We start from the raw sequence: 20,020 nt of genomic DNA on the forward strand, positions 1-20,020 counted from the left end.
CCAATAATTTAACTAAAGTTCCATTACAAAATATTATCAGAAATCTCATAAGAGGCTTATCTTCAACGTGACTGGATATTATAGTTTTCTCTGTTGTAAAGTGTTCGGTTGTACACGACAACAACTGAAAGCAACTCGGTATTTTAATGGCTTAATGTAGTTTGTGATTAACATTGAAGTTTTAATACAAAACACGTATTCTTTGGTTTAGCTTTATTTCCTCTTATTAGTAATACAGTCAACCATCTAGTGATTATTGTGCTCGGACTGTGAATCTTAGGGTTCATGGTTTGAGGTCTATTACCGTAAAACCATACGCCGCACTTCGGACGCTGTAAGAACAACAATCAAGTCCCATTATTCTGTCAGACAAGAGTACCCTATGAAATGACACTATGCGCTATTTGTCTAGTTGACTTTCCTCTTGTCTTTCAGTTCAAAATTAGGAACGACCGTATTTATACGACTTTCTGTAGCTACGTGTCAAATTTCTGAAATAAACAAATTTAGGAAATTTATAAAATATGGCACTTCGTATACATGAATTTACGTTAAAAGTTTCATATTAATAGGTATTCTTATACTTGTTATAAGACATTACGAATAGTCCTATTACATTTTTGTAATTCTCTAAGGAACGATATAGATAAGGTAGTGTTTGCAAATTATAATAGGCCTGTCACTGGTGCCTTATGGGAAGTAGAGTCGTAATTATTTTTTCGCTAACTTGTTATTTATTTCGTTTTGTCAAATACTCCTACAGAATTGGTACAACAAAAGAAATCGCTACAACACCGTAAAGTAATTTCAAACGTTTAAAGATGGAGATAAAGAGGACGACATTGGGTTTGGTTCGTTTTGAACTTCGAGCAAAGCTACACGAGTACTATCTGTGCTAGCCGTCCCTACTTTACCAGTGTAAGACTAGAGGGAAGGCAGCTAGTCATCACCACCCACCGCCAACTCTTGGACTACTCTTTTACCAACGAATGGTGGGATTGACCGTCACATTATAACGCTCCCACGGCTGAAAGGGTGAGAATGTTTGCTGTGACGAGGATTTGAACGCGAGACCCTCAGATTACGAGTCGAGTGCCTTAACCACTTGGCCATGCCAGACCAACAACATTGGCCATAATGTTTGTGCTAAAAACCATCTTGGACGACAGTTGTTTCCACAAATTATAAACTTTTCTTACAAAGAGTTAACATAACTTATAAATAATAAAATATTAAAACAATATGATATTATTTTATGAATCAATTTTTTTATATTGAAGTGACCAGCGGCTAAAGAAAACAAGTCAAATAGTAAAAGAATTTTTTTTTTAAATAGTGGCACTGATACCTTTAGAACCTTTATAATATTTGCATATTATATTTAATCTTCAATTCGATTATGATTTTTAGATATCCGAAAACATAGCACATTGTGTGATTTTTTTAATCGCAAAAAATACAATAAAAATAAAAATCTTATTTTATTTGATACCATAAATAGAAGAACTTCTGTTCCTTAAATACTTCAATTTTGACAGACTCGATATTGGAAGTAATAATGCCCGTTTAGTTGAGAGTGTGTGTGGGTGTTTTCTCATGGCAAAGCCACATCGGGCTATTTGCTGAGTTCATCGAGGTAATTCGAACCATTGATTTTAGCGTTGTAAATACATAGGCTTACCGCTATACCAGCGAGGGACCATCTAATTAAACTATGACATTCTTCAGGCTACCATTCTGAGCAAAAAATTTTGTTTGTGACAAATTACATTTAACAAAGTAGGTAAAATAGTGTAAAGGAACTGAGAAATTTACAAACAATTGTACAGGCACACAACACTAAACAGTAGTTGAATATTGTAAGAGATATCCTTAAAGGAAAGCTATTAAACAGTAGTTGAATATTGTAAGAGATATTCATAAAGGGAAGCTATTAAATAATAGTTGAATATTGTAATAGATATTCATGAAGTAAAGCTATTAAACAGTAGTTGAATATTGTAAGAGATATCCATAAAGGAAAGCTATTAAACAGTAGTTGAATATTGTAAGAGATATCCATAAAGGAAAGCTATAAAACAATAGTTGAATATTGTAAGAGATATTCATAAAGGAAAGCTATAAAACAATAGTTGAATATTTTAATAGATATCCATAAAAGAAAGCCATTTTATACTAAAGGTTTTCTTATATCCAGTACACTTCAATTCACCAGTGTTCAAACAGTGTCTTACACTAGTTTAGTTTACTAATACTGAATGAAGTATGTTTAAACCAGAACTAATGAAACACACACTTTATCTATATCAATATATGTATATTTTAACCAGGACTATTAGAACGTTGTAAACACGATTTAACCTTGTACAAATAGAGCGCTACATATATATATATACAGTTTATGTTAGAACTAATGGGACATTATATACAGTTTATGTTAGAACTAATGGGACATTATATACAGTTTATGTTAGAACTAATGGGACATTATATACAGTTTTTAAACTAGTTCTAATACAATACTCTCTCTCTATATATATATTCCATCTTTAAGCTAGGACTATAGAGCATTGCATGTACACTTCAAACTAGCAATGATAGACCACTATATATATTGTAAAGCAACACTAATGTAGCAGTGAGTTTTCAGTTTTAAACCAATGCTAATACCATGTTCTATCTATAACGTGTTTAAACGAACACTACACATCATTGTATATGCAAATTATAAAAAATCGTACTACTGAAACTTCGTAAAAACAGTTATAATGTTATTATTAATGAACATATATTCGTTGAATGTATGCATACATAACTTTTAGATTGGTAATTAAACACACTGTTTTCGTTTTTTATCAAGTTCTAAATGTAATAAATGTCTGTAAACGTGCCCCAAGACGCTCTGATATGTTCTTTTGGTGTACATAATAGAAATTCGCTGGGCCTTTTACGCACTACAACGTCTTGTTAATTCATTTTGAGTAAGTCATATTCTGAGTTAATACAAATAAAATGTGATATGGGATAGAAACTGACTCTTCTAGTTGGTATTTCCTAAACAAACAAGAAACTAAATGTCTTCGTGGCTACACTTGGTGTCAGTGTGTATCGATCAGACCCTTAGGGTAAACAATAGAGTTTACAATAAAAATCACATTGTCAAAATATAGAGTATATATTTACTCTAAAACATCAGTAACTTGATGTCGGTGTGTATCGATCAGACCCTTAGGGTAAACAATAGAGTTTACAATAAAATCACATTGTCAAAATATAGAGTATATATTTACTCTAAAACATCAGTAACTTGATGTCGGTGTGTATCGATCAGACCCTTAGGGTAAACAATAGAGTTTACAATAAAAATCACATTGTCAAAATATAGAGTATATATTTACTCTAAAACATCAGTAACTTGATGTCGGTGTGTATCGATCAGACCCTTAGGGTAAACAATAGAGTTTACAATAAAAATCACATTGTCAAAATATAGAGTATATATTTACTCTAAAACATCAGTAACTTGATGTCGGTGTGCATCGATCAGACCCTTAGGGTATGGTTAGAGGTTTATATGTACCGTTAAGGTTATGTCACACCCGAAATTACATCACAAAGTTATATGAGCTTTTACGCGTCGATATGCCACCTAAGGCTCATTGGCAAGACTTACGACTTATAATGTTAAATATCGGGTTTCGATCCCCGCGATGGGCAGATAACAGAATGCTGGTTCTGTAGCTTTGTGCTTAACTTCAAACATTTGTTTTGTTTTGTTTGGAAATTTCGCACAAAGCTACTCGAGGGCTATCTGTGCTAGCCGTCCCTAATTTAGCAGTGTAAGACTAGAGGGAAGGCAGCTAGTCATCACCACCCACCGCCAACTCTTGGGCTACTCTTTACCAACGAATAGTGGGATTGACCGTCACATTATACACCCCCACGGCTGGGAGGGCGAGCATGTTTAGCGCGACGCGGGCGCGAACCCGCGACCCTCGGATTACGAGTCGCACGCCTTACGCGCTAGGCCATGCCGGGCCCCAACTTCAAACAAACGGTGATAACTTTGCTTAAGAGTTTCTATCATGTATTAAATTAGTTATGAAAACATTTAAATGTAGAAAGAACAACAGAAAGGAAATAAACAGACACATTAAAATGTATATTTTTGAACACCTAACAGTAAGTACAAATCGAAAGAAAATTCAACGTATTTCTATAACTTATGTAATCAAACGTCGACCTCGTCCAACAGTAGGAAGATCTAAAACAAGAACTCTAGTTGAATAAATTTCAGTCTTCCATAACTTATGTAATCAACCGTCGACCTCGTCCAACAGTAGGAAGATCTAAAACAAGAACTCTAGTTGAATAAATTTCAGTCTTCCATAACTTATGTAATCAACCGTCGACCTCGTCCAACAGTAGGAAGATCTAAAACAAGAACTCTAGTTGAATAAATTTCAGTCTTCCATAACTTATGTAATCAACCGTCGACCTCGTCCAACAGTAGGAAGATCTAAAACAAGAACTCTAGTTGAATAAATTTCAGTCTTCCATAACTTATGTAATCAACCGTCGACCTCGTCCAACAGCAGGAAGATCTAAAACCAGAACTATAGTTGAATAGATTGCAGTCTTCCATAACTTATGTAATCAACCGTTGAGCTCGTCCAACAGTAGGAAGATCTAAAACCAGAACTATAGTTGAATAGATTTCAGTCTTCCATAACTTATGTAATCAACCGTCGACCTCGTCCAACAGCAGGAGGATCTAAAACCAGAACTCTAGTTGAATAGATTGCAGTCTTCCATAACTTATGTAATCAACCGTCGACCTCGTCCAACAGTAGAAAGATCTAAAACCAGAACTATAGTTGAATAGATTTCAGTCTTCCATAACTTGTGTAATCAACGAGAAATGATTATTCTTGTCGTCATTTTCTGATGTATTTCTTAGTTATATTTTGTGTAAATGAACTGAAGTTGTCAGGACAAGACGAAGTGTCAGGATTTCTGTCAGAGCAACGCAAGTTTAGGTCAACAATACCTACTGCCCACTGTTGGCGGAGAGGGAAGTTTTTTGAGATAATGAGTCCCGAACCATGAACCATTGAATTCACTCTCTGGGCACGCTATCTATTAGACGAAGTGTGATCTAGAGGCGGCTGGTGTGGGTATTAAAACTTTAACTGAAATACATTTTTACTTCATTTGGGATTCTCGTCATCATGATTATTGGACGACATTTGTTGTTTAGCATGAAATTTTACAATGAACTACTCATCCTGAGCTCACTGCAGTACTCAAACCCAGAGCTTTAGCGTTGTAAGACCTCAAGTTTATCAGTATGCTACCAGGAAGATATGTTTGTTTTGTTTTAATTTCACGCAAATTAAACGAGGGATATCTGCACCAGTTATCCGTAATTTAGCCGTGTTAGAGTAGGGTGAAGGCAGCTAGTCAATGAATTGTGGGATTCATCATCAAATTATATCGCCCCCACGACTGAAAAGGCGAGCATATTTGTTGTGACGATGATTCGAATCCGCGACCCTCAGACTATAAATCAAGCGCCCTAACTATCTGGCCATGCCGGGCCTCCATCAGGAAGGAGAAAGAGAGAGAGAGACGGAATTAAGCAGATCCACGTTATCAGAGGTCAGAGGTCATTGGTTTGGAAAGAGAATGAAACAAGGTAACAACTTTTCTTCAAAACAGGATAAACAATCAACTAGTTTCTAATATTAGTGTATTATTATTATTATTAAAAACAAATAAATATTACATTAAAGTATTGTCAGAAAATCTTTAAAAAAGCCAGTAAATACAAAGATTCATTTTCGGTGTGTTTAAAAGGAAAGCTACATAATAGACGTTCCCAACGCAGGAATCGAACTTCGAATCTTAGTGTCCTAAATCTTTAACCTTACTGCTGATTGTTTGGTTTGTAAACAAGTCTGTAAACAGCAGCATTGATCTGTAAACAGTAACACAAGTGTGTAAACAGTAACACAGGTCAGTAAACAGTAATAAAGGTCAGTAAACAGTAACACAAATCTGTAAAAAGTAACACAAGTCTGTAAACAGTAACATAGTTCTGCTTCTGTTAAAAATTTTGTATTTTTTATGAATTTTCCTGGATTTACAATAACTTTTTCAACTCTTTGAAAGTATGAATTTTTCCACCGGTGGTTTAGTGGTAAGTTTAAGGATTTATAACGCTAAAAATCTGCTTTTGATACCCACAGTGGTCAGCATTGATATCCGCTCACTCCTGTGACTAAGCCTGAGGGATTTATAACGCTGAAATTCAGTTTTCGATGTAGACAAAAAACAGGTAGCTCATTTTTCAACTTTGCACTTAACAAAAAACAAACCCATAAAGGTAGAACTTTGTGTTCTAGAATCTGGCACTTCAAAAGAGGGTAATGGGCTTAACTTTATATTCTGATAAAAACTCTGTGAGGATAGATTTTAAAATAAATATACTTTGTGAACCTTTTATTTTTATCTCTGTCAACACATAATATTATCTCTTGTTCGATTTCAAACAGTTTTAATAACGTGTCTAAAATGTTGTACTTCAGATCGTATTTGTTAGTATATTATAAAAGTCTCGTGAATCAGAATCTTTGCTGTAGGCCTTATATTCGAAATTCAATCCTTGTAATAGCCCACTAACATGTAGCGTATTGCTTGAAATTGTAAGAAAAACAATTCTTTCTAGTCCAATAATACAGCATGGTGCATTATTCACATTAGAAGTGCATTTGCTGTCACAAAATACATTTTCACGTACTGACTTGAGAAACAAAATACGTTTTCATATACTGACAGGAGAAACAAAGTATATTTTCATGTACTGACACGAGAAACAAAATACACTTTCATGTACCGGCTTGAAAAAAAAATCCGTTTTCACATAATGACATGAGAAACAAAGTGAAACTCCAGTAAGCATTTACAGCTAACACCTGTATGTATCGAAACCTACCACAAGGAGCCATGTTTGTTGATTCCTGCTCAGTGGACGTCATGCTGTTGGTAATCTCACCAGAATCGTTTTAACAGCGAAACTTCAGTCTTTTTACCTTATTTGTAACAGAACTAAAGTAGTTTTGTTTTCATTAAACTCTTACGGGCTTGACTGACGTTGCAAGCCCTTGTTTATTGTTTGTTTGTTTGTTTTGGAATCTCGCACAAAGCTACTCGAGGGCTATCTGTGCTAGCCGTCCCTAATTTAGCAGTGTAAGACTAGAGGGAAGGCAGCTAGTCATCACCACCCACCGCCAACTCTTGGGCTACTCTTTTACCAACGAATATATGATTTACTCAGCGTGTTCTCTTTAACTTATCACAACTCTTAATTCAGCTATAAAACTATGCTCACCAGATAAGATTAACGATGAATTAGACAAAATAAAACAATACTTCATCAACATCAATAAGTTTCTTCCACAAACCGTAGAAAACATTATACACACACACCTAGACAGAAAGCAAAATCAACCAACAAAAGTAAATATATCTCACGAATCAAAAAATCACGAAACCATATACTGCTGTATACCATATATTCCTGACATCAGCAAACAAATGACCAACATTTGGCAAAAATTAGTAACAAAATATGACATTCCAGTTAATACCAAATTTATTCAAAAACCAGGCACAAAACTGAGGTCTATACTATGTAAAAACTACACTGACAAACACCACACCAACATTATTTATAAAATACAATGTGATAACTGCCACGACTTCTATATTGGAGAAACAAGTAGAAAAATGGAAACCAGATTCAAAGAACATAAAAAGTCACCTTCACACGTTTTCGAACACTGCAAGTCAAATAAACACAACATAACCATAGAAAACATTCAAATACTAAATAAAGAAACAAACATAAACAAACGCAAAATTAAAGAAGCCTTACTTATACAACAACTTAAACCCAAAATAAACCAATATAAAGGAACGCCTTTATACCTATATTAATGTTATAAAATAAAGTTATATATTCAAACATCTAACATTGCCCTCTACATTCCGACACTCAGTTACACAACCCCTTCCAAACATGTGGTCAGCTTCCGGTCAGTTACCTCTTTCTTTATGAGCCTGACGATGACCGAAAAAGGTCGAAACGTTGTTCGCTCTTCTATGTAAAATATTTTCTCAACCCAAACGAGCCGTTTTTGCATATAAATTTCTCAACAAGTGGGTTTCTTGACATCACTGACTATCAGTTCAAAGTTTTACTACAGCTTTCCTTTAGAATAAAGGTAAACCTATCTTTTTATTGTTTTTTTTGTCATTCGGACTAAAGACGGTTAGTTTAAAACAGTAAAGCATTGAGTGAAAGCACGTGCAAATACATAACCAGTGATGTCGTTGTTGTTCTTTATGTTATTGGCTCTTCTTTGCAACTTTTTCAGCACGAATATTCTAGAGTTTATAAAATTATTATAATTAAAGAGTGTTCAGCATCATGTGATATTACCTCAAGTTGTAAATAACGATGGTTGATTTGGCTGTACAAGTAATAAGTGTAAATAACGATGGTTGATTTGGCTGTACAAGTAATAAGTGTAAATAACGATGGTTGATTTGGCTGTACAAGCAATAAGTGTAAATTACGATGGTTGATTTGGCTGTACAAGCAATAAGTGTAAATTACGATGGTTGATTTGGCTGTACAAGCAATAAGTGTAAATTACGATGGTTGATTTGGCTGTACAAGCAATAAGTGTAAACTACGATGGTTGATTTGGCTGTACAAGCAATAAGTGTAAATTACGATGGTTGATTTGGCTGTACAAGCAATAAGTGTAAACTACGATGGTTGATTTGGCTGTTTCAAAAAACGCGGCCTTGCTAACTTAGGAATTATTATTTTTCACATTTGCTACAGAACCAATGTTTTCAACTACTCCATAATCATGTTTAGTAATTTTTCACAAGTCAGGTTTGGTCATGCTTTCCCTTGATTAATCAAATACTTAGCACTATATAAACTTAATATTGTAGTTAAACCACATCTATTGATGCTAGTACCAACTGGTTTGATATGAATTCTAATTCCAGTTAAATAAACTATATACACGAAGTACCAGTGTTACAAATTCGATCAGATTAAATGTAGTTTTATTTTATAATCATTTACGTCAATTATTTGGTTATTGTTTGTTTGTTTGTTTTTGAATTTCGCACAAAGCTACACGAGGGCTATCTGTGCTAGCCGTCCCTAATTTAGCAGTGTAAGACTACAGGGAAGGCAGCTAGTCATCACCACCCACCGCCAACTGTTGGGCTACTCTTTTACCAACGAATAGTGGGATTGACCGTCACATTATAACGCCCCCACGGCTGAAAGGGCGAGCATGTTTGGCGCGACGGGGATTCGAACCCGCGAACCTCAGATTACGAGTCGCACGCCTTAACCCACCTGACCATGTCGGGCCTGGACAGTACAAATTGCAGCCATGCCGGGCCACATTATTTGGTTAATATATTCACATTAATGTTTGTTTTAAATCATTAGTACGTTAGAAACAAACAAACTCTCCTGTGAATAACTTTGATAATATCAATACACTAAAGGTCAGTTTCTCAAATATCAGACGTTAAGTGAAGTTAACATTTTTTCTCACGTGTCTGCTCTTGATATATCAACGTGTTAGTGCTTGATAGTTCTTTCATCATACATTTTATAATGCGAATACCTTTAATTTCCTCTCGTTTACGCTTGATAATGTCAAACCTTTAATGCCTTCTTTCTTTGTAAACAACATTAATAATATAAGCACATTAACGCCTGTTTACTATGCACTATGCTTTCGCAACGTTAGCGATTAGGTGTCTGTTTTATAAAATATTAACGATGACATGAGAGAGAATGACTGGAGGTTTTGTTAGATGAAACGTTACATTTGGAACCCACACTTGTACTGACTTACAGAAAACGTCGAACCTATTATTATCAGTTAATACGAGTTCTGAACTTGTATAGAGTCACTAGTTAGAATGGGGCCCTTAAGTAATGAACACAGTACGTTCACTCTTAGGTTTTCTACATGTATTCTTAAGCCTAGTGTACAAACAATATTCATGCACTGTCTAATATCAGCTGCATTGTTATAATGGGTGTATTTACACCGTTCTTACTTGTTGGACAAGGAAAACGAGCTTAGAGATAAAACTAGTACACTCTTAAGTTTAGTAAGCTATTACTTTTTAAGTATTATATAAACAAGAATAACATGAGCCTAATCCCGAAAAGGTTGCTAACAGTCATTTTAGAACGTTATACATGTACGTATATGGAAAATTATGTTTTCTTTCGGGCTTTAAGCTACAGCATTGGAAGTTATTTGTCACGAGTTTTTAAACTTTGAAATTTTAACTATCCAAAGACAACGACAGTGAACTGTGTAAAGCATAGAAACTTTAGTATCTTTATATAATGACATATATTTTTACAACTTATATACATGTATCAGCTCTTACTGCAAGTTATTCTTATGAAAATATATCACTGTATTCATGTTGTAATTGCAATGTTATAAGTTACATATGCCATGACACTTTCAAATTTTAACACTGTTTTTATCTTTGTAATGCAACTAGTTTAAAGCTAAACGTTTTCATCTCGATTTATTAGAACGTTATAATCCGAGATTCGGTGAGTCGAGGTGGTCAGAGCAGATGGCTAGCTCAGTGTAACCTTGCTCTAAAACAAATAGTCAAACAACCAAACATATTCATTGTAAAGAAACGTAGACGTAGCAATATCACTGATTATACAATACAGAGTTAGATGAGCAGGAATATTTTATTTCTTTTGAACATGAAGTTTATCATGTGTGTCGAAGCATGATAGAAAAATAAAGTACCCTAAACCTTTGTACTTCGTATACAGTGTGCTGGTTACAAAGGGATGAGGAAAAAAAATCTGTATTCTTTTTCTGATAAAGCAGAATTTTTTTATCACAGAAGATAAATGATAAATACTAAAATAGAATCGAATTCAAGAAAATGTGGACATCGCATGTCTCAAGTTGCTGGATAATGACACGAATATCCATGCTATCGAATACAAAAAAGGAGACCGTAGCCTTCGTACACTACTAGATTGTAGAAAGCATTCAGTAAGGAGTATTGTGCTTTGAACATTTGCAATGAAATTAAAGTGTAGGACTATCGCTAGCGTTCACAGTCGTCATACAAAGTGTGACTGAACGTGGCGACGTGGACAATAATTATATATATTAAGGCTCTCAAATCGCTTTAAAATAACGTATCCAACCTCAGGTAAACATGTAGACTTAAATAAAAGATTTAGTTAGATGACACAACCACTGCAATTGGTCGTCATATAGTGCTAATACACCAACGGAGAGGGTAATGCTAAAAAAACACCCTCAAAATAACGTTCACTTGATAGTACTGTCTATTAAAGATAATGAATACTTTATGACTGTATGTTATATATCTGATTTTAAATAAAATAAATATGGTAGCATTATGACTTATTTATTTTTGTCCTTTGGAATTGTAGTCGGATAGTGCGAGTTTGATATTTTTTGTTGTGTTCTTGAGCACGATAATTTATTCAAATTATTTGATTCATTCATTTGGTTGATGGGTACAAATTCAACTTATTACCTTGTGCTCAAACAAACCAGAGTTTACTTAAAAACTGGGGATTTAACCTTGATCATAGGACTTTTGTAACACACGTTCTTGTTTCGAATAACAGGACATTAACTACCTGTATAGGAAGAACCATAATTATTTAAATATCTGTTTTGTGTATTTGTATCTAAAATAAAAATGTGCCGAATGTATGTGTTTGTAAGAAATCTCTTTGCATCGTTCAGTGAATGCGTTTAGTCATAACATTTTTTTAACAGTCGGAAACAAACTTTCTTGAACGATTTTTGAAAATTTTTCAGACATAACGCGAAGAACAGCAGAAGTTCACTTTCTAATTTTAATCAACGAAAACTGGTAATATTAAGTTTATCCTGAACAGCCTTTGGACAAAACTTTAGTCCTAACCTTCCCTGCGGGTATTAAAATTGGCAAAATATCTCATTGTATAAATTTATGTTGCAGAATAATAATAAAAAGTCGTTGTTAAAATATATTTCTCTTCATTATGTTCAAAATAAATATAATCACAAGAGTCAATATTTCGAGAGACAATAATTACTGTCGTATTATGTAAATATTAAAATCGTGTGAAGTGAAGGTTTGTTTGTTTTTGTTTTTTGAATTTCGCACAAAGCTACACGAGGGCTATCTGTGCTAGCCGTCCCTAATTTAGCAGTATAAGACTAGAGGGAAAGCAGCTAGTCATCACTACCCACCGCAAACTCTTGGGCTACTCTTTTACCAACAAATAGTGTGATTGACCGAACATTATAACGCCCCCACAGCTGAAAGGGCGAGCATGTTTGGCGCGACTCGGGCGCGAACCCGCGACCCTCAGATTACGAAGCGCACGCCTTAACGCGCTTGGCCATGCCAGGCCTTTTAGGGACTGATGCATCATGTAAACTCTAGCTATGGAACTCTAAGCCTTACAGTACCGTTTATTCGAAGAAATAACTTAAATATGATAATAATAAATTTAAAATTTCAGTGAAAGAATTAAACCTAATAATGAGTACAATTTATCTCCTTTAATGAAAAATGATTTTTCATATTTCGTTTAAAATCTTTATACATTTAAACGTTTTTGTTTAGCTTACGGAATTATTGGGCTACTTGGTTTTATATTATCCATTTAAACATCGTAAACTTAAGAAGTATTGTTTTCACAAGGCCTTCTGAATAATAAAAATAAATCTTTGTATGTGTGTGTGTGTGTTTTCTTATAGCAAAGCCACATCAGGCTATCTGCTGACCCCACCGAGGGGAATCGATCCCTTGATTTCAGCGTTGCTGTCGTTGTAAAATATTTATTATTTCCTTTCAATGATTCTCCTGGTTTCTTTTTTTTTTTTTTTGGGATGGGGTGGGGTTGAGTGAAGTGTGGTGGTGGAAGAAAATCAGTCATTAAATAACCTAAAATAAAGGGAATTTTGGTGATTTTTAGGATTAAGAAAAGGTTACTTCGTCGAAATCCGTATTTCATTGTTAAATCTGCATCAAAACAAAATAGCTTTCTCCCCGTGGCTTCCAAATGGCTTCAAAGGCGAATATGATTAATATGTGAAGTTTGAAAACATATTTGGTCCATTTATACCTTTCTTTAATACAAAATCAAAACTAACACTTGAAAGAAAGAAACGTTCTTGCTACTCGATTGTTCTTATTTATTTTAATGACACTTTTTTAAACTATTTTTCCAGCACAACGTTCGTGTATTTTACAGCTATTTCAAACTTTTTATGACAGGAATGTTTTATAAAACTGCCGTACGTTCTCTGTGATCATTTCTAACCAGCAATAGTGTACATAGTATTGAAATATTTCGTACATTTAACACAAATAATCTTCAAATATTCTGAAATTTAATGTTCATAGTATTCCTTACCCAGTGGTAAATTATTAACAACACCAATAAAGGACACAGTGCCCAACAGTGGCTCAACGGTATGTCTGCGAACTTACAACGCTAAAAACCGGGTTTCGATACCTGTGGTGGGCAGAGCACAGAATGCTCATTTGTGTAGCTTTGTGTTTAATTCAAAAACAACAAGAACGACACAGCAGTAATAATAACGATAATTACGGCAGACATTGTAATCTACCAAACAGTTACTGTGGATTCATTGTTTTTTAAAAGTCAATGTAACAGGGAAAAACTTGCACCTCTACCTTTTTTGAACTAATAACAAATTACACAATAAGGTAAAGAGATTGTTATATATAGAAAGAGGAGATGATAGTAACTCAGAAATGTATTAACATTAATTATTTTTGTAAATTTTAAAATTTAATGTGGAGTTCATTATCTATAGAAAGACATAATGACCGTACACACGACGTTATGTGGCTGAATGTTGTGGTTTCGAAGATTATGGGCTAATTTAGAGTTAACTTCAGGTGCAGTACAACCATGTATCATTAAGTGGTTAATAATTTCTAATAATACACAAGGTCTTGAAGACTTAACCGTCAGTAACATCCAGAATATAACCCAGAAATAACCAACTTAAGACTCTAGGCCATGTGATACACTTAGAAACCTTTTTATAATATATAAAATAGATTGATTACGCAATATGGCAGGGAATCTTTTGAGCGATGAAAATATAGAGGTGTTGCCATGTATTGTTTAGTCTGTAATGATAAATTATTTCCGAAATACAAAGGGTCATATCAAAGGTCATCCTTTTTAACAGGAATGACTATGAAAGGTTGCTCATAGACGTTCGTCATAAAAATGTCTAGAGTGGTCATAAAAAAGGAAAATTTGGTTTGTTTGTTCTTTCTTGATACCTGCAACCCTGTCCGCTGTGGAGAATTTTAGAATTGTGAATCCTTATACATACCACTGACTTACAAGATGACTAAAAAAGGACATATGAATGACTCCAGTAAAAAATATGATTACCTGTGGTTGGACAATGGAAAACTACTAAAGAGATCTCTGCAGTGTATGAGACGTCAGCTTAAGTCCAACTTCAGTAAGTCAAATGTTTTAAACAATGAAAACAAAATAGAAGTTGACAACATCAAGGCAGCTTGAAATGCTTGTTTGTTTTGGAATTTCGCACAAAGCTACTCGAGGGCTATCTGTGCTAGCCGTCCCTAATTTAGCAGTGTAAGACTAGAGGGAAGGCAGCTAGTCATCACCACCCACCGCCAACTCTTGGGCTACTCTTTTACCAACGAATAGTGGGATTTACCGTCACATTATAACGCCCCCACGGCTGGGAGGGCGAGCATGTTTTGGCGCGACTCGGGCGCGAACCCGCGACCCTCAGATTACGAAGTGCACGCCTTAACGCGCTAGGCCATGCCAGGCCCACTTGAAATGCATTTATAGTAGATACAAATAAGAAAATGTTCGTTAGCATAGTAGAGAGCAACTCAAACTGAGGGCAATGAATAACTTGGTCTGGTTTGATGTATAGTAGTTCACCTTTTTATTCGTTGGACAGTAAGTGACTGGAGGTTGTGGTTTGATATACAGCAGTTCATCCTTTTATTTATTGGACAATAAATGATTGGAAGTTGTGGTTGGGTGTTTTAGTGTTTCACCATTTTGTTTATTGTACAGTGATAGATTGGAGATTGTAGTTTGATGTATGGGGTTTCATCCTTTTATTTATTGGATGTGTTTGTGTGTGTGTGTTTTTTTCTTATAGCAAAGCTCCATTGGGCTATCTGCTGAGCCCATCGAGGGGTATCGAACCCCTGATTTTAGCTTTGTAAATCCGTAGACTTACCGCTGTACTAGCGGGGGCTTTATTTATTGGACAATAAGTGATTGGATGTTTAGTATTGCACCTTTTTCACTATTGCACTGTGAATGATTGGTAGTTGTAGTTTGTATGTTTAGCTTTTTATATTTTTTACACTTGGACAATAAATGATTGGTGGTTGTAGTTTAATGTATAATGTTACACCATTTTCACTACTGGTAAATAACTGGATGTTGTGGTTTGATGTGTAGTGTTACACCCAATTCACTATTAGACACACAATAACTGATTATTGCGCTTTGATGTGTAGTGTTACACCCCTTTCATTATTGTACAATGAATGATTGGAAGTTGCCATTTAGTGGGATGTGTTTTATCATTTTCCTTATTGGCCAGAAAGAACCCCACTCTAAATTATGGTTTGATGGATGGTATTTCACTCTTTTCTCTATTGACAGAAATTCGAATTCAAGTGAGAGTGAAAATCACTCGAGACGATTGGCCTCTATGTGTTGAGTTACTTTAATGGCGAAAGTTTCTGGAGGTGATATAATAGTGTGGGTGGTGAAAGTAGTTGTGAAAAGAATTAAAGTGTTTTATTCCATAAGAAGAGTGAGATTCCATTGAATACACAAGAGCAAGTTCACCACAACATTACCATTGTTGATTTGACAGTTAGTTTGTTCGAATTTCGAACAAAACTACACGATGGCTATCTGCAGTAACCATTCCAATTTGCACGCTCAATCCATTTCTAGCCACACCTTTTTTTCCCACTTAAGGTGTTTTTTTTATTAGATTTTAAAGTAAACACGAATTACTTAAAACCTTTCAATATAGGTGCACTTTGAAAAGATTATTTATTCGTGGACTAATTGATATAAATGTTTTTAAACAACGTTGTAGATAATTTAATCAAAAAATATGATAAACTAATAAATAATAAACTAAATATCAAAAGGACTAACGTACTTTTAATACTACATCTTTTATGAAGAGTGTGTTTAATTGAATTCACACATTGCTAGATTAGAAAAGACACTTACATCCTAACACTTAGAGAATAAACAATATCATGTATTATTATTTACGTGGCCCGCCATGGCCGAGCGCGTTGAGGCATGCGCTCGTAATCTGATGGTCGCGGGTTCGCATCCGAGTCGCGCTAAACATGCTCGCCCTCCCATCCGTGGGGGCGTTATTATGTGACGGTCAATCCCACTTTTCGGTAGTAAAAGATTAGCCGAAGTGTTGGCGGTAGGTGGTGATGGCTAGCTGCCTTCCCTCTAGTCTTACACTGCAAAATTAGGGACGGCTAGCACAGATAGCCCTCGAGTAGCTTTGTGCGAAAATTCAAAACAAACAAAAACTATTTAGATTCTGAAAACTTTTAACTCTGAGTTTGTTATTTCTGCTTAATTATAAAGATAATTAACCTCAAGGAAGAATAAAAGAAAATCCAAAAGTTTACTTTGAATGTATCCAGTAAGAAAAAATAAATATTTACTTATCTAACGTCATTTTCTGCAGGATGTGTATTGAAATGTTTCAGAACACATTACTTTTACATGATCGGACTACCGTTTGCTTATGCTCTGCCCATCATGGGTATCGAAAACCGGATTCAGGACGGCTGGTATGGTGTTAGCACTTTTACCAAAATAAAGCGGTGAACAACGTTTCGACTTTCTTACATTTTAACTACAAGTGGGTTTCTTGTCATTACGAAAACCGTCTTATTATCGGTTCGAGTCCACAGACATATAGGACTACTGAAGACAGACTAGAAAAACAAAGAGTGAGACACTAAAAGGGAATGGATAAAAGCCTTTTCCCTTTTATACGATAGAGTCACTGAAGGCAGATTACAGGAACAAAATATGAAGGACTAAAAGGGAATGGGTTTCTTATCCTTTCGTTTGTTACTGTTAATAATTAACACTAAAATCGCTCTTTTTCTTACAATAAATGATAAACTAGTTTTTATTTGTTGTTACAAATGCTACATCATTCATAATTACATTAAAAGTTTCCATCCTATCTAGTTTGAAAAAAAAATTATCTTTTTTATCGTGTTATGATACAAATTATCATAAAGTAAAAAAATCTGAATAAATCCATAATACAAAAGTTCAGTTAGATATGTATTTTTATCTAAATATGAAAACCTAAGAATATTAATATTTTAATGCTATCAGTGTTGGAAGGAAAGTAAGTTAATTTTATCAGACATTTAAACAATTACACGTGCTATGCACAAACATACAAAACTTACAGCTTCCATGCTTTTCTGTTTCACAAGTACAAACGTTAGCCACAAAGATTCCCTTTAACTGTACATTTCTCAGAAGCTTAGACACATGCCTGATTGTTTACATGTTATGTTGGTTTTATGAACCTAATGACCGAAGTTACGTTAACGTTTGGTGCGACCGGGATTCGAACCCGCGACCCTCGGACTACGAGTCGAACGCTTTAACACGTTTGACCATGCCGGGCCGTTAGGTTCAATAAATCACGTTGTTTGAAGAAGTTTATTTACGTTAACATAATATCTGATAAAACAGATATTAAAAATATGTTATACTGTGTTACTCACTAAGTGTTTTTCTGAAAACTTAAAAACAAAGATGTTCCAGAATTGTATGTTTGATGTTGAAAAAAAACCTAATTTTAGGGACAAAGAAAAAGAACTTTTTTGTTTTATTTTTATATACGCATTACGTATTCTTAGATTTAGTTCGACTGACCTTATGCGTCAGTTAAACTAAGTTCAGCTGTTAAAACAACCCAACATTTCCGATAAAAATAGACGTAAAACACTGTAAACATTTTATTTTTTATTTGAGTTTTTACAGTAGAAATATAATGTATACATAGCTTTTATCTAAAATTGTAAACTAAAATAGAATGACTAGAGCTGACAGGAACATTTCATATGTTACGTTGTTTAATTACACATTTTGGTTTATCTAAAATTGTAAACTAAAATAGAATGACTAGAGCTGACAGGAACATTTCATATGTTACATTGTTTAATTACACATTTTGGTTTATCTAAAATTGTAAACTAAAATAGAATGACTAGAGCTGACAGGAACATTTCATGTGTTACATTGTTTAATTACACATTTTGTTTTATCTAAAATTGTAAACTAAAATAGAATGACTAGAGCTGACAGGAACATTTCATGTGTTACATTGTTTAATTACACATTTTGTTTTATCTAAAATTGTAAACTAAAATAGAATGACTAAAGCTGACAGGAACATTTCATATGTTACGTTGTTTAATTACACATTTTGTTCGACTTGCAAAGCAAAAATTCGCCGAGTAATTTCATCACTAACTGAACAATATAAACAAGAATTATTTAAACACACACAAAAGAGAAATATTATGACACGGGATTCATGGTTTCATAGTAAGGTGAATTCGGTTTGTCGGTTGAAGGTATTAGCTTCTGCTGGTACATTTTGATTGTGAGTAGCTTCAGATCGTGTTCCGAGCCAACTAGCTGCTTTCCGGGTTTGTGATCTAGGCTCGCCAGACGATAAAATCGCAGGCTATTGCATATAGATCTCGTTTTTGATGTCCATTTTGGTCATTTTCCAGAGGGATGAAACACGAAAGAACCACAACATAAAAGGGAAGTCCGGCCTCATTTGTGACAATAATAGTTTTTGTGCTTTTGACACCCTAACAGTGTCTGCCACTTATAATATCGTAAGCTGGTGTTTTCCGTATCCAGAATTGTGCAAGTTCACACATATCTTCTCCAATAACACGGACCGATAAAAGCTAGAATTTTTAAGTTACGATAGCATTAATTCAGTAAATTAATTTAGAGTATTTGTCTTTCCGTTATGTCACCAAATATTAACACAGTTAACAGACCTTCACACCGTACATGTTGTGATCGTCCGTAATTTAAAAAGTATCTCAACCATTTTACTCAAACTCTATTATACTGATATATGATGGATTAACCAACACATTGATGGTGAAATGTGGTAAGTACATGTGTCTATGCAAAATATGTGTTATTTGTAGAATAATTCATGCATAATAACTTGAGGAAGTACATCAAGAAACAAAACAAAACATGAACAATATGTGAAGTAAACAAGTGTAATAACATAACAACTAAGGCTGACGGTGGGAACCATATCAGAATCTATTAAATGTTTTACATACATATATACTATTGATAAATTATAAATAAAGTTGAACCTCAATGAAAAACAAAATCATTGTTTATTACAACCCTTGTCTTTTCAGAAAGTTCATTTCGCTCAGAACATTAAAGAACATTAAAAGGCAGTAAGCTAACAGAACTCGTCGTCAACTCTTTGGCTACTCTTGAGTGGCCACTCAGTCATATACATTAGCGTTGATGTATATGACTGTCACTCTTAGTGTAGCTACGGCTACAAGAAGAAGGTATAAACATATTTTTTTTAAAATTAACGAACGAAAATAATTCGTTTTTGAAACTGATAAAATGGAGGCAGAATACAAAAAGAACAAATTACAATAAAGTCAAGACTAAGTAATAATGTGAAGTTAAAGTGTGTGTGTTTTGTTTTAACAAAGCCTCATCGGGATATCTGTTTTGTTTTAACAAAGTCAC

The 20,020-nt window shown here is 34.4% G+C and overlaps 2 protein-coding genes across 5 annotated transcripts in view; one reads left to right on the forward strand and one right to left on the reverse strand.

The window, feature by feature from the left end:
* LOC143226273 (anoctamin-2-like) overlaps positions 1–1,243 on the forward strand; it is a 46,134-nt gene extending 44,891 nt beyond the window's left edge. For all 3 annotated transcript variants that reach the window (XM_076457023.1, XM_076457027.1, XM_076457025.1), the window contains one exon: positions 764–1,243. In XM_076457023.1, the coding sequence (XP_076313138.1) occupies positions 764–805 (42 nt within the window). In that variant the 3' untranslated portion in view covers positions 806–1,243. The remainder of the gene's footprint in view (positions 1–763) is intronic.
* LOC143226275 (general transcription factor II-I repeat domain-containing protein 2-like) overlaps positions 1–20,020 on the reverse strand; it is a 93,111-nt gene that overhangs the window by 53,792 nt on the left and 19,299 nt on the right. The gene's annotated exons all lie outside the window — the stretch shown is intronic.

The sequence above is a fragment of the Tachypleus tridentatus genome, chromosome 9, assembly GCF_004210375.1.
Source record: "Tachypleus tridentatus isolate NWPU-2018 chromosome 9, ASM421037v1, whole genome shotgun sequence".
NCBI classification, from domain to species: Eukaryota; Metazoa; Arthropoda; class Merostomata; order Xiphosura; family Limulidae; genus Tachypleus; species Tachypleus tridentatus.